This window comes from Pipistrellus kuhlii, unplaced genomic scaffold (assembly GCF_014108245.1).
Source record: "Pipistrellus kuhlii isolate mPipKuh1 unplaced genomic scaffold, mPipKuh1.p scaffold_m20_p_9, whole genome shotgun sequence".
Taxonomy (NCBI): domain Eukaryota; kingdom Metazoa; phylum Chordata; class Mammalia; order Chiroptera; family Vespertilionidae; genus Pipistrellus; species Pipistrellus kuhlii.
Window position 1 is genome coordinate 28,485,943 of NW_023425595.1, and position 15,983 is coordinate 28,501,925.

Genomic DNA, 15,983 nt, shown 5'->3' on the forward strand with positions numbered 1-15,983 from the left:
TATTCAACTTTGTAGCCCCCAAAGTGAATATTACAAGGAAATACCTAAGGAAAGTCTAATATGTTGAAACTGAATATTTCCTTTTTTCCCCCTTCCCTTTTCCCTTCCCCATCCCTTCTCCCTTCCCCTTTCTAGACATTAATGTGAGACACCCCCCATACACACATTCTCAACATTTTCCCATTCCCCTTCCCTCCCCTCCTCTGTCTTCTTTTCTCTCACTCCTTTTCTTTCATTCCCTTTTCTTCTTTTTATTTTTTCTTCCTTCCCTCCCAGCACTTCCCTCCCTTCCTCCTCCCTCCCTTCCATCCTCCTTCTCTCCCTTCCCTTTCCCCCCATACATTAAAAATGAATATTTTACCTACAAGGTTTCAGGGTAGGCTTTTTAAAGGATACAAAAGGAACAACTTCTTAAGTCGCTTCTAGACCATCTTGGAGAAAATTGAGTGAAAATGTAAGCAAGGGAGTAATAATAGTGTTTAAGGGCCAATGTGTACAAGCACCATAGTGCAGAGTTAGGGAACCCTTCATGAGAGAGATAAATAATTAGTTGGGCATTGAATCTTCTTTTACTAAAGAAAGGAAAGTAAGCAGTGGATATATGAAGACTAGCAACTGATTGACCTGTTGATGGTGAAGGTGAAGGTGATCACAGAGACATAGAGAAGCAGTTCTAGGGAAGACTTTGGCTGCCGACCCAGCACAGGTGTCACCTAGTGGCATTACCTCAGCTGTTCAGAAACTCTCAAGAACCAGAAATCCTTGTTAGCTTGGATGAGGGAGATTGACTCATCTCAACCAAATTCACAAGAAATGAAAGCGTAAACAAGTGACCTGGTGTCAGCAAGACCAGTACATTCTGTGTTTGTGGTGTAGTTGAATGATCCGCAGAAGGAATCTTGGTCTGGATAGTATTACTACAGATAGATTTTATTTTTGTCTCTATGCTGATTTATATCAAAATTTCTGTCACATATTGCTTTTTCTAAAAAGGAATAAAACAACAAAGATTCTTAATAGAAATAATGAAGATAAAGAAAAAGTGTAACTTAATAAACAAGAAAGCATTCTTTAATGGTTACTATGTGTTAATTTTATGGTTTAGCTCTCATATTTTTGGGATAATTTTGGGGATGAATGTATTTTATACACACATATGAAATAATATTTCATTCCTTTTTCTTACGAATATATTTTATTATTATAGCTTATAAGAGATTAATTTTTATGCTTTTGAGGTTTTGCACCTTTCCCCATTAGGATTTTTATGGTTTTCCTCCAAAGGACATTTAATGAAATCCATCAAAGCTTATTTTTGTTTAATTAAGATGTGTCTATTACTATTGAGGCAAATATATGGTGTCTTCAATTTGATTTCACCCTAGAGCAGAATCTCTCTTCCCTTGGGTAGATATCTGTCAGTATTAGTGTTTATTTTTAATACCTAATGAATGGCAGAGAGAGACAAAAGAACTCTTATTTTTTATCCAGGATATATATACATTTGGAAGAATATTGGGAAAAGGGAGCTTTGGAGTGGTCATTGAAGCTATAAACAAGGAAACAGGAACTAAGTGGGCAATTAAAAAAGTGAACAAAGAAAAGGTAAGGCTTATTCTCAGCATCATCCTGAGTGCAGTGCCGGGTGGGGTTGGGGGGCAGTATTGTTTTTACACTAAAACACCTGCCTCTGACCCTGTGGGCCAGGGTCAGGGCTGGTCCCCGGGGTCTGTGGGCATTTCTCTAGCCTTCTGGGAAAGGACCAGTTCTAAAACTCAGGTAGACAAGTGTATCTGGAAAAAGCAAATGAAAGGATAGCTAACATAACAAATATGTTACCAGAGTGGTTGGATGTAAGGTCTGATTGTCAGTATGTATTAATGTAGGGCTACTGCTTAGAGATGCCTTAGCCAGAAATGAGTCCTGGGACTCTGCCCTACGTTTCTCCTGTTCTCCCCTTTCCTTTGATTTCCCATTTCCTCATTGTTAGTTTATTCTTCATCCTACCTGCTCTTTTAATTTGAACCACTTGCTTCCCAACTATCTACTCTTCTATTAATTATATCCACTGTAGTCCTCACTGGATTTCTCCTGTGCTGGAGAATGATGAGGCTTCTCTTTAAGGGAGAATATAAGTCCTCAGGTTTTATACCTGTTCATTTTACCAACTTCTAAAAAATTTCTATGCTTGGGGAAAGATTTCTGTGTTTTTCCCCTCTTAGATTTCTTTTCTCTTTAAAGCAACTGTCATGTGTGTTGCAATTGTTCTCACTTGTCTTTTATTTTATTATTTTTAAATTAACTTTTAGATAGAGAGGACTGGAGAGGGAGGGAGGAAGAAAAACATCAAGATGAGAGAGAATTATTGATTGGCTGCCTCCTACACACCCCACACTGGGGATTGAGCCTGCAGCCTGGACATGTGCCCTGATCTGGAATCCAACAGGCAGCCCTTCAGTGCAAGGGAAGACCAACTGAACCATCCCTGCCAGAACTTTTCCTTAGATTTCTCATAATAAATGTTACAATTATGAAATGAGATAATAGTTTTTTTTATGTATTCCTTAAAACAAATGAAAGCAAATTACATAGCATTTCTCCTTAAAGATTAATAAAGTGCTTTGTAAATCAATACAGCAGAAAATTTTAACAACTCTGAAAAGAAGAAATATTTTCAATTGCATAAACTTATACATCTGTTGGATTCCAGATCAGGGCACATGTCCAGGCTGCAGGCTCAATCCCCAGTGTGGGGTGTGTAGGAGGCAGCCAATCAATAATTCTCTCTCATCTTGATGTTTTTCTTCCTCCCTCCTTCTCCAGTCCTCTCTATCTAAAAGTTAATTTAAAAATAATAAAATAAAAGACAAGTGAGAACAATTGCAACACACATGACAATTGCTTTGTGAACGAAGCTCTTTGTGTCTTTTTAAACACTATGGGACAAACAGGCACAATGACAAACTCACAGCAGCTATGTTACAGAAGACCGGAGAAAAACAAAACAATGCCCACAGAAATGGAGTTACACTGCTTATTACACCGGCAGGCCCAGAGAAAGATTTCAAATTCTGAGCAAAAACTTGGGAGCTTTCCCTATTTATATCTTTTCACCTCTTTGTCTCCCAAATAAGGGTTTTTCCGGTCCCCTTTGCAAGTTCTTAAAGAGCCCCCTTTGCTGGGGCCTTGAGACCACAACTAAAAGCCTGGCTTGGCGCCAGCACTGATAACTCCGTCTCGGGATGGTTTATGGCCTCTCTAAAATGGAAAATTTTAATAATAACTAACTGTTATAGTGAGGTATGTAGTAGTGACATTCCTATGTGAAATCTCTGTCTCATTATTTAAGGCTGGGAGCTCTGCTGTGAAGTTACTTGAACAGGAGGTGAACATCCTAAAAAGTGTGAAGCATGAGCACATCATACATCTGGAACAGGTGTTTGAGACGCCCAAGGTAATGCTGCAGCAGGTCTGCATTTTAAAAGGAGTAATTATTACAAAATGAACCCCATTTCCTTCTGAAGAAATCCCTTTGCGGCACCTTTGCTCGAGTCCTTGGTGCCAGTTTGTCACTGAAGGTGGAGGAGAGCATCCTGGAGGGCTTTCAGTATTGATTGTATAATTAGGTGCCTGATGGTTAGATTGATGACTTTAGTGATATTTTTAGGTGGCATATTGAAAATGAATGTTTAAAATGGAAACAACAACAACAACAAAAATAATGAAATAAAATAAGATTTAAATTATACCATATACAATCAAACGATGATTAGATCTTCCTTAGAGACAGTTTTATTTTGTGTTGATTTCTCCATTATAGTCTTTTGGATTATTGTCATAATTTTGTAATAAAGTTAGTGTGGGCATTTTTTGGCACTCGGTAGAAGATATTTTGTCATCTGTGTCTTAGCAACATGTGTAATCTTCCTTCTTCCCCAGATGCTGCCATTCTCTTGGAATGCCTGTGATTTTCACTGAGAATTGTTCTGAAGCCTGGGGATCTGTTATTCTGCCTCCAGTGCTTGTGGGCTGGGGCGATTCTTAGTTTGGAGGCAAAATAATTTAGTGATTAGGCACAGGGACTCTGGGGTCTGATTGCCTGTGCTTTTGAATCCTGGCTCTGTTATTGGCTATGAGACTATGACAAATTACTCAACCTCTCTATACCTCAGTTTCCTCATCTGTAAAAGAGATTTAATAATAGTATATACTTCACTTAGTTGCTCTGGTTTCTTGTGAGTCCAAATGCTCTCCAGATTGACAGGATTATTTCTAATAATTATAAAAAAAACTTTAAATTTTTTTTATTGCTATAACTTTTATCAGTGTACATATTTGAAATTGATATCAGTTTATATTATAAATTAATGTAACTGTTCCTTCTAAATAGTTCACTGACTGACCATCTCATGCACCAATAACCTCTGCAGTGCTGTCAGTAGAAAAAATATGGCCTTGTTAAAAAACTTATGTGTGTTAGGCTTTGCAGAATAGTTACTTCTGGAATTCTAAAGCGTCCTCGAGTTCAGTGAATCAGAATTTTGACTATAAAAGGAAAAGGTGTTAACCTTCTCTTCCTGTTTTTCATGCTTGCTGATTGAACACAGAACTTTCATTTCTAGTGATTATAGAATAGAATCAGGCCCCAAAATCTTAAAAATAGCAACAGAAATCTAGCATCATAGAATAGAATGGAGATGGAAAGAGTATTCTGTGACTGAATAGCAATAGGTGTGAAAAAGACTTGCATTTTAGTTGACTGGATCTTTTTTACTCATTAGATGACTTGACTGACTGTTGAAATACCTAAAGTTATCTTAATGCATCAACAGAAACAGCAAATATGGAAGAGGCATTTCTTCTTATTTTAAATATATTTTATTGATTTTTTACAGAGAGGAAGAGAGAGGGACAGAGAGTCAGAAACATCCATCAGTCACCTCCTGTACACCTTCCACTGGGGATGTGCCCATAGCCACGGTACATGCCCTTGACTGGAATTGAACCTGGGACTCTTCAGTCCACAGGCCGATTCTCTGTCCACTGAGCCAAACCAGTTAGGGCTGGAAGAGACATTTCATCTCTGGCTTTTACACTCGTAGCCCATTAGTCACTAAGTCCCACTGTTTCTTTCTCCTAGGTATCTTTCACATCTTTTCCTTCTTCCCCTTCTTGTCACTCTTCTGTGCCTCGCATCTGCCCTCTGTAAACAGGTCAGCATGCCACGGTGAGCAAGCCACCTCTGGTGCGTGCCTACATTATGGCACATTAGCTAAGGTTCTTTTATATTTTTAAATGGTTCATGACCTGAATATTATATGAAACTGAATTTTCAAAGTCCATAAATAAAGTTTCATTGTATTGTTTATGCTATAACTGCAGAGTTGTGTAGCTACAAAAGAGATCGTATGGCCCACAAAGCTGCAAGTATTTCTTGTCTTGTTCTGGCCTTTACAGCAAAAGCTTGCTGAGCCCTGCTTCACATTTCTGCTAGAAGGTTCATGTAGAAATGCAGAATTGGTCATAGCATACACCTTTCCCCCACCCCAGCTTCAGAATCCTCAGTGGCTCCTGTCCGCATATGGGAAAAGTTCCAAATTCCTCTTCCTCTGATATATGAGACCCTATAACCTGGCCCCTGCCTGTTCTTTCGACCTCCCCTTACCACCACTCCACTCTCCTCTGCCCTACCAAACTCCCAGAGCTATTAGCACTGAGATATCTGGTGTTCTTTTAACAGCCAGTGTCATTTCAACTTTTGTGGTCTTTGCAAATACCACATGTTCTGCCTGTTCTTGTCTACTGTCTCAACCCCATATTGCTATCTAGGCCACCAGACCTGCCTTCAATGTCACCTCCTCAGAGAGCTTTCTTTCAGCAGAAGCTTCCCTCCTCTGTAATCTCCTGGCTTTTGGGGCCTGCCTCTTCTGCCGACACTTATCACCTGATTTTTAGTTTTAACTACACTGTGAGCGCCTTGAGGATAAAGACTATGTTTTATGCCTCCATGTCCCTCTAGTATCCTGACAGTATCTCATACATGATAGATAATAAATATTTTTCAAATATAATGATGATTAAGAGTGTGATCCTAGCCGGCCAGTGTGGATCAGTGGTTGAGTGTTGACCTATGAACCAGGAGGTCATGGTTCAATTCTCAGTCAGGGCACATGCCTTAGTGGCAGGCTCGATCCCCAATGGAGGGTGTGCAGGAGGCAGCCAGTTAATGATTCTCTCTCATCATTGATGTTTCTATCTTTCCCTTTCTCTCTGTAAACAATAAAATTACATTTTTAAAAAAGAGTGTGATCATACTTTTATTATATATGTAATCTATAACATGTTTAAGATCCCCACCTATATAATTTGCTCTCTCTTGCTTTTTATATATATAATGTCAGAAAATGTACCTTGTGATGGAGCTTTGTGAGGATGGAGAACTCAAAGAAATTCTGAAGAAGAAAAGGCATTTCTCAGAGAATGAGACCAGATGGATCATTCAGAGTCTCGCATCAGCGATAGCCTATCTGCACAATAACGGTAAGGGGAGGGTCACCAGCCACTGACTCCATGAATGCAGGCTCACATTTATTTCAGGGTAATTGTCTTCAGGATTTGTAGTCACAGAAATATGCCTACTAGTATGGGAGATTTCATTTAAAAACTAGTGTTCCGGTGCACAGATTTGTGCACATTGAAAGGAAATTAATAAGAAGAAATTAATTTTTTTATCAACAACATAACCCACAGTCGAAGGTAGAATTGCACGCCCCCCACCCATCCACCCTCAACCCCTGCTCCGCAAGGAACTGGGCCCCCTACTCTCTGGTTCCAAGTGTGTCACTGGAGAACCGCAGCTTGGCAGCTCCTGCCCTCTGGTGGTCGGATGGTTGGATAGTCGCTTAGCCTTTTATGGATATAAAGATCTTTTCATTTTTAACTTCATTTATAGATATATATTTTAATTAGAAAAAAGGCAGGCATACAATTACATTATACATGGACAAGGATAAAGTTAATGAACGTTTCCATTCAACAGTTTGAAAAGCAGCTATTATTCTCAAATCAAAAGTAGACAAATCAACAATAAAGTGAAATTTCTAAAAATTTATATATTACTAATTTAAAAATTAAATATTCTCAACACTTTGTTTTTGTTTTTTGTTTCTTTGAGCCATTTTAGGTTCACAGAAAAATTGAGCAACAAGGGGATTGGGAGAGATGAGGGAGTCAAAGAGAATGGCTCCTGGAGGTCAAAACGTGGAGAAGAGGGATCTGAACATAAGGGGAGTGGGACAGAGCAGAATTATGCTTGGCCCATCTCAAATATTTCAACGGTGGACGTTAATTTGTCAAATATATTTATTTGTTGTATTTGTGTCCCTTCTATTTTTCCATTCATTTCATTTGATTTGTTGTCTATTTTCTTGGTAGATATAGTACATAGAGATCTAAAACTGGAAAACATAATGGTTAAAAGCAGCTTTACTGATGCTCACAATGAAATGAACTTAAACATAAAGGTAAGACACTAGAAATGGTGGTAAATATTTGCCTATAAACAGTTTGATAGCAAAGTGGCAAAGTACATCCCCTTTTTAGACACATTTTAGAAGCTTTGAGCAGCCAGAAAATAAATGACTGGTGCTAAAAAAATAAAATTCACAAAAGAGGTTATAACTGACAGGAATAATTTTGCAAGTTAAGTGGTACTATTGAATTTTTTTAAAGTACATGTTCATTTGGATAGTTCTAAATCATTAGTTAACAGCAAGCAAACAGATGCTCTGAATTCTAATTAATTTCAAAATTATGCCTGGTAATGTGATGTAAATGTGTTACAGATTTAGAAAAAAAACACACCTTGGCTATGCCTCTGATACCAAATTAATGCTAAAGTCTGTATTTCTCACTGAAAATCTTCCCGGGTATTAATATTTATATCCTAAGCACAATTAGTGTGCCAAGTGTTTATTCTTGAAGATTTTATTCAAATTAAGTGTTCCTTAATGTCAAATAAATGATAGGATACATTATTTATTACTTAGCACTTTAATAATGGCTGCTTTCAAAATAAATGTGTTAATTTAGGAATAAAATGTGGATAATGCACTCTGTTGCAGATGCTAAATCCCTGTAATAGAAGTAGGTTTAACAACATGGTTGTTCTCCCTGAGTAAATGTCCTTGAGCATTTCCATTGTAAACTTCGGGAAGGCAGGAATTATGTGTGCCTTATTCACTGTTGGTACTTGAAATAGTGCCTGAAACATAGTATGTGCTCAATTAATACCATTTGGCAAATGAGGAAATAAATGTTCTCCAAAGAATTGAATTGGATCGTCAAAGCTTTTATTTATTTGATATCTGAATAGATTTTCTGCGGAGAAAGATGTGTGTGATAGTACTCCAAGTGGGATCATTGTGGAAACTTCTGGGGAAATTGATTAATCTATTAAGAAAAAAAATGATATCACGTGTAGACAGGAACTTTTCTCTTACTCCATAAGACACTGCAAACTGCATTCAGTGTCTGTGGACTGAGCCTATCTTTGTTGTATGGTCAATAAATGTGCCTGTTTTTCTGCTCTCAGCCCAAGGCTGTTCCAATTTGGGAGACAAGACCAAGGGCACATACTGAATACTTAATAACCACATGTTTAATGACCAAGTTTAGAACCGAGCAGAAAGACTGCAGTTGCAGCAGCAAGCCTCCAGTGTATTTGTATTTTTACTGTATTTTTTCCTCTTAGTTTCTTGTTGTTTTTAATAGTATAGCCATTGTTTCAATTATTACACTCTAGAAACACAAAGGAAATAATAAAGAAAAGATAGTATTTACCAGAGATATTGTTGTATTTTTTTTTTAAATAATTACAAAAGGGGGAAGTTTCTGTGAGTGCTGGAAAAGATAGTGGTTTGCATTTATAACAGTGCTTTAAACTGAAACATAGTTTGTCAGAAAAATAGATAATAAACAGAATGTAATTTACAGTGAAATAACTTTTTTTAAAATACATTTTTTATTGATTTCAGAAAGGAAGGGAGAGGTGAGATAGATAGAAACGTCAATAATGACAGAGAATCATTGATCTGCTGCTTCCTGTACACCCCCCACTGGGGACCGAGCCTGCAGCCTGGGCATATGCCCCTGACCAGAATCGAACCCAGGACCCTTCAGTCTGCAGGCCAATGCTCTATCCACTGAGCCAAACTGGCTAGGATGTGAAAGAACTTCTTAAAAATAACTTTTATTTGAAAAAAAGTTAAATGCCTTTTCTCAAGATTTCACTTCCTACATTAAACTGATAAATTTAATTATAAGGAATGAACAATCACCAACTTGGTTTTTTTTTCTCAAGAATTGAGAAACCAGGCTTCTCTGTACCAAGTTTCTTCTTCCCAGAGAGGGTGTGTGGGGGAGGGAAAGCGAGGTTCTTATTAGTAATACAAGTAAAGCCCCTCCATCTGGATCCCTGAATTCACTGCAGTTACAAAATCCTACCTTCAGCCTGAGTGACGCTGGGACAGGAACACAGGTGACTGAGTTTCTCCTTGTAGGTGACTGATTTTGGCTTAGCAGCGAAGAAGCATGGCGGGAGCGTGGCCATGCTGCAGACCACGTGCGGGACTCCTACCTATATGGGTGAGTCATTGGACTGTTAAAACGTAGAACAAGTCACGTGGATTAAAACCCGAGCAATTTGATTTTGCTGTCATGACTTAATGGCCCTGCTTGAGCTATGTGTGTGTTTTTTGAAGGTCAAATAATTTCAGCTGTGTAGTGTTTGTCTCATAATTTTTACCTTCAAAGGTGGTAGAGTTTATTGTTTTCTCTGGGCTCTTCTTACAGATGTTTATTTCTCTTAAGTAATCATATCCCAAACTTAATTATTGTTTTTGTTAATTTATGCTAAAATCACGTGTGTGTTTTGCTTCTTTCCATTTTTAAAAAAATTCAATTTCATTGCCATCAAATAGGTTTTCACAAAGAATACTGATTGAATATATTTGTAAAACAGCAATTTCCCATTTTTCCAAATATGTATTTTAATGGTTTTACTAAGGTATAAATCATAAAAAATGTGCCATTCAATTATTTTGCATACATTCATGGAATTGTGAACTATCACCACAACCCAGTTTTAGAATAACTTCACCTCCAAAAGCTGACTCATGCTTATTTGCACTCAATCTCATACACATCCCAACCCCAGGGATTTGTCTTTTCTGAGCATTCCCTGTAAATATAGTCTTTTATATCTGGCTTCTTTCCCTTGGCATCATGTTTCTGAGGTCCATCCTTGTTGTAGAATGTGTCTGTATGTAGTCTGTTCTTCACTAGTATATTGCTAACAGTTGTCCATTGTATGGATATGCCACAATTTGTTATCCATTTGTTAGCTTATGAACATGCGGGTTGTTTGGGGCTATTATGAATAATGCTATTATGAACATTCATGTGCAAGTTTTTCTATGGCCATGTGGTTTTATTTTCTTTGTGTAGATACCTAGAGATGAAATTGCCGGGTCACATATTATTCATGTTTAAATTTTTAAGAAACTGCCAATGATTTTCCAAAGTGGCTGTAACATTTTACCTTTCTACTAGCAATGTATGAGGGTTTCCGCTTCTTCACATTCTTGCTGGCACTTGGTATTACCTGTCCTTTTAAATTATAGCCATTCTGGTATCCCATTGTGGTTTTAATTAGCATTACCCTAATGACCAATGATGTTGAACATCTTTTCCTGTACTTATTAGTTATTTATATACATATCTTCTCTGAAGGCATGTCTATTCAAATCTGTACCTATTGAGATGATCACATATTTTTTCTCTTTAAATTTATTAATGAAATAATTACATCAATTACTTTTTAAAATGTTGAACCATCCTTTGCATTTTTGAATTTAACCCCACTTGGTCTAAAATACTGTTATATTCAAATTGTCACCACTTTGAGAGCTATGAGTGGAGTTTTCTTTCTTTTGTGCTGCCCTTGTCTTTTTTGAAGTTAAGGTTATGTTGGCCTCGTTTAAAAAATAAAACATTTTCACTTTTTATATTCTATGAACTATTTAAGTAGTAGAAATTATCTATTCATTTGTTTGATGAAATTTCATCTTAAAATATTTTTGTCCTGGTACCCTTTGGGGGAAGAACTTTCTAGTATATAATATTATCAATTTATTCTAGGTTATTCAAGTTTTTCACATCTTTTTGAATCATTTTTATAATTTATGCTTTTTAGAAAATTGTTTATTATATTGAGATTTTACTTTTTTGGCAGAAATATGCAATATTTCTTAATATCACTTAAAATTTCTTAATATCACTTAAAATTTTCAGATTTTCCTGTGTATTTGTGGTTATATCCCCCTATGGATTGCTAATATTTTTAAAGAAGGTAGCATGATGTAATATTGGTAATATGATCTCTGACATCATCTGGCTAACTTGGAATTTCAGTTCTTTCATTTATTATCTAATTAACTCTAGGCAAACACAATTTTGCCACAATTTCTATATCATGTAATAGGGATTATGTCACTCATTTATCAAAAAATTTTTGAGGACTTTTTTGTGTTGGACACTGGTCTAGATATTGGGAATATAGTGGTGAACAAACATAAAAATGTCATGTTGGCAAAAACATTAAACAAGATAAAAAAATAAACTATGGGATATATTAGAGAGCAGTGCTAAGGTTGAAAATAAAACAGGGAAGGGGAGAGGACATATTTAGGATTGTAATAATATCGGTTGATATGAGAATTAAATGAGAAAATGTACGTAAAGTGATTAGCATAGTACCTGATACTTGGTACTCAGTTTCAGCTCTTTTTTTCTTGTCAATTTTTAATTGATCAAATTTGTTAGTGGTTGGGCCAATTTATTGGGATTTCAAAAGACCAGCTCAAATCTAATGTTACTTTTGTTTGCTTTTTCATTAATTTCTGCTTTTTATCATTCTGAATTCCTTTTTTCTACTTTCTTTTGGTTTCTTTTTTAACTTCCTAAGCTAAATGTTTATTTTCCATCTGTTCATTTTCTAATAAATGCATTTAAGATTATATATTTTTCTCTGAGTATTTCTTTGATCATTTCTTTTGTTATATACACTGTCCAAATTGTACAGACTGTTAAAGTTTTAGTCTTCTTCTTTGGTTTAAGAATTATTTAGAAGTGCTTTTAGAATTTTCTAGTTAGTTACAATGTGTTTGATTCTTATGTGTGTTAGTTTTCCTAGCCTTTTGGTTTCTCTGTCTGGTTTTCCTCATTGTAGTAGCAATTGTGACTTAAAGCTCTACCAACTTTTAGGAATTTTTGTTATGATTGAACACATGATTGTTTCTGAAAATGTTGCATTGGGAATTTAGAAATATCTGCATTTCTGGTTTGTTGAGCATAAACATTTCTCCATGTTTGTCCTAATAAAATCAAATGTGATGTCTTGATGATTTAAACTTTACGTATTGTTTAATTTTGCTTGATTTCTAAGAGAGAATGTTTTTAAAGTCACCTACCAAGATGGGGCTTTGAGAAATTCTTTTTGTACTTTCAGATTTGTAAAAACATCTACTTTAATTGAGTTATAATAAAATGTGCAAATATTAAGTATAAAGTTCAGTGAGTTTTGAGAAATGCATACACTTGTATAATCACCACCCAAAGAAGATACAGAACATTTCTGTCACTCATAGTTCCTTCGTGTCCCTCTCAGCCAACCCCCATCCAGACCCAGCAACCGCTAATGATTTCTGTCAGCTTAGTTGTGCTGGTCTAGAACTTTATATAAATTGAATTATACAGTACATAGAGTATGAATTCTTTTGTCTCTCTTCTTTTGCTCCATGTAATGATTTTAGACATATTAGTAGTTTATTCTTATTTATTTATTTATTTATTTATTTATTTATTTTTACTGAGGAGTAAAGAGTTTTATTGTGTGTTTTTGTTTTTGTTTTTTTGTTTTGTTTTGCCTGTTCAATGCATAAAGTTTCAAAATTGTTTTATCTTATTTGGGAAAAGGCTACTTTAGATTCTGTTCATATCCTCCTGTTGGCAAAAGACATCTGGTCTGTAGTTATATGGGGAAAATATACCCAGGCATCCTGAGTTTTATGCCTGCTTATTAGTTGTCGACACTGATAACAAGTGAGAGAATAAGAGAGAAGACAGATGGTTTGTAGAGCTTTCCTGGCTTTCTAAATGGCTCCTTGGCACGGTTATTCTGGCCTCTGCCCCCCACGAGAGCTGTGATGGCAGTGCGGCAGAAATCCCCAGGCACTTAAGGGGACTCTGAAAGGTGAGGGCCAGCATCGGGCCCCGCTGTGCGTGTGGTGCACCTGTGTGGAGCTTCTTCATGGAATCTAATCCCAGCATTCGCCTTGTCATGGACACGTGGCCAAGGAGCGGCTGTAATGAGTCCAGACTTAACGAGTTTAAGTAGAGTTAGAGTGCAAGCTATTCCTTAGAGAAAAATATTAATTAGTTAACTTTCAATGATTTGAAGATGAAATATTCAGTTTGTTAATTATCTGTGGTAGAGCCTTTTCTCATTCCTTCTTCAGTTTACTTTTTAACCTTTTTTGTTGCTTTAAGTTCCTTTAACAATAGGAAGAGGAAATGAAATTCCATTTGCTTTTAGAGGTTATGAAAAGTGTGTGTGTAGGTGAGGGAGATTGAAACTGTTTTCTAAAATAAAAACGCCTTTGTAACTTTAATCAAGTCACTTAAATATCTGAAACTTAGTTTCTTCGCTGACAAAGTGAGTCAAATACCTACCTACCCATCTCACAAGATACTTAACATAATTTATACAAAAGTACATTATAAATGTTAAAGTTCTATTGAAATATATCTATTATTTTTATATTTATAACTGTTCTATTCTTTGTTTTTCCTTAAAGATATTTGATTTCTGACTGCAGAGGTGAAATATCATATGTGACTTCCTTAAAAACTAGCCATTAAAAAAATCTAATCGTTAAAAAATGTGCTACTTTAAAGTTTTAAAAAAAGTTCTACTTTGAAAAATTGTTTAAAGGATCCCTATTGTGTTGCATGTTGTGCAGTGAGAAGCAGAGTCAGGAGTCCTGTGACTAACTGGCTTTTCGACCCAGTTATGTGGTGGAAGCTCTCTCTTTGTCTCAGTTTTCTCATCTGGAAAACATGGGAAATAATCCCTATTCTGTCACAGGAATGCTGTGATTTTATTATTACTTTACTAATGTGACTTACAACCATTTATTGTAGTTTTTCTGTGAATTCAGATTTCCACACATTGGGCTTGCTTTAAATTATATCCACTTAAGGCACACATTTAATTCTATTTTTGGAAAAGAACTGAGATGTTGTCGTCTTCTGCTGTAACTACATGATCGTCACAAAGTCATTTCTTAACAAGTCCAACAGAGTGAAGTGCTGTTGTGCACATAGTCATACAGTTTTGTGCCATCGTTCCGCCAGAAGCTAATGACGGGAGTGGGGGCACAGCTACATCAATTGTGAGGGCCTGTGCATTATTCATTTAATATCTGCTGTTAGTTCCTTTCTCCCTGTGGGGGAATAAATTACAGCACATCAGCACATTTCTCATGCTTTGTGTTTAAGCATTTAAAGTCATTGATTGTATTATTGATATTATTTTATTCCTGCTTGTTTGGCAGCCCCTGAGGTAATCAATGACCACGACTACAGCCAGCAGTGTGACATTTGGAGCATAGGTGTCATCATGTACATTTTGTAAGTAGCCCAATAAATGTACAGTTTAAAAGGAATGGTTTCTAGCAGAATTGTGTAGATTTTAAATTAAAACTAAACTATATAGTTTTTAAAAAGTGACTGAAGAAACCATTGGGAAGTCCCTCTTAAAGCCCTCTCATTTATTGTCAGGCACTTGCATTAGGTGTTTTTTTTTTAATGCTATACATTCATAACTTTCAGCTTTGCTTTCTACTGACCGCAAATGCTACAATGCACTGTATGATCTGAGCCAAGTGAAAACTTGCCTTAAAACTTTTCTGATCCTTTGCTACAAACTCCGCTTCTTTGTATTTTCTCAAGAGAGTCACTAAGAGCCCATCACTTAGCAGAGGTCCTGGGATCTGGCCAGTGTGACGGGCGGGCACTGCCAGGCAGAGGTTTGGCCAGGACCCCGAATCCCATAACTTTCCATCTTTGCTCATTCAGTTCCTTCTTCCTAGAATGCTCTTTCTTTTCTACTAACCTCTCTCATGACCGTGCCAGGACAAAGATTAGTGCCTTTTATCTCCCTTTTTCTGTTTATTATGTATACTTTCCCAGAGGATGTAAGGCAACATATAAAAATGCATTGAAAGAAAAACAAAATGCATTGAAAGAAATGCATTGAAAGAAATATAAAATGCACTGAAAGAAAAACAAAATAATAAAATAAGAACATTTAACCAGGAAGGTTTGCGCATGTGCAAGTTTGAATGAATTAATCTCTCACTTCTCTGTTAGCACTTTTAAAAACTAGATTATAATGTTGTGATAAAATTATTGTATTATGTGTATTGTGTTTATTTTCCTTGCTCTAAATTCCCTGAAGGTCAGACATTGTATTTATTTTTGCATCCCTGGTATCTGGCACAATAGTAGGCATGCAATCAGTGCTCAATGTATGTTTGCTAAATCAAATTAAAGTGAATTTTCTAAGAGGTGTTCTGAAAAGTTACTGACCATTGCTCTGCCTCCTGGTGAACATGAACATTTTTATGTTGATGCAATATTAGTTTTATGGTCATATTGACGATGTCGCTGTATACTGCCTCTTCCAGATCTTTTCTAAATATTGACATCACAGTAGTCACATTTTCAGTTTTGTGAAATGGAATGCACAGGCAGTAGAAATAGGATAATGTGATTATAGCTGTAACTCAGATGGTCAGCATTCATTAACTGCTTAGGTTGCATAGAGTATAAATGTATTCACAAAATTTTGATCATTGTTT

General features: G+C 36.2%; 1 protein-coding gene across 2 annotated transcripts in view; it reads left to right on the top strand.

Moving 5' to 3' along the window:
• Positions 1 to 15,983, top strand: part of STK33 (serine/threonine kinase 33) — a 112,800-nt gene that overhangs the window by 68,525 nt on the left and 28,292 nt on the right. For both annotated transcript variants that reach the window (XM_045577707.1, XM_036427713.2), the window contains 6 exons: positions 1,492 to 1,605; positions 3,350 to 3,454; positions 6,402 to 6,540; positions 7,435 to 7,523; positions 9,561 to 9,645; positions 14,676 to 14,751. In XM_045577707.1, the coding sequence (XP_045433663.1) occupies positions 6,405 to 6,540; positions 7,435 to 7,523; positions 9,561 to 9,645; positions 14,676 to 14,751 (386 nt within the window). In that variant the 5' untranslated portion in view covers positions 1,492 to 1,605; positions 3,350 to 3,454; positions 6,402 to 6,404. The remainder of the gene's footprint in view (positions 1 to 1,491; positions 1,606 to 3,349; positions 3,455 to 6,401; positions 6,541 to 7,434; positions 7,524 to 9,560; positions 9,646 to 14,675; positions 14,752 to 15,983) is intronic.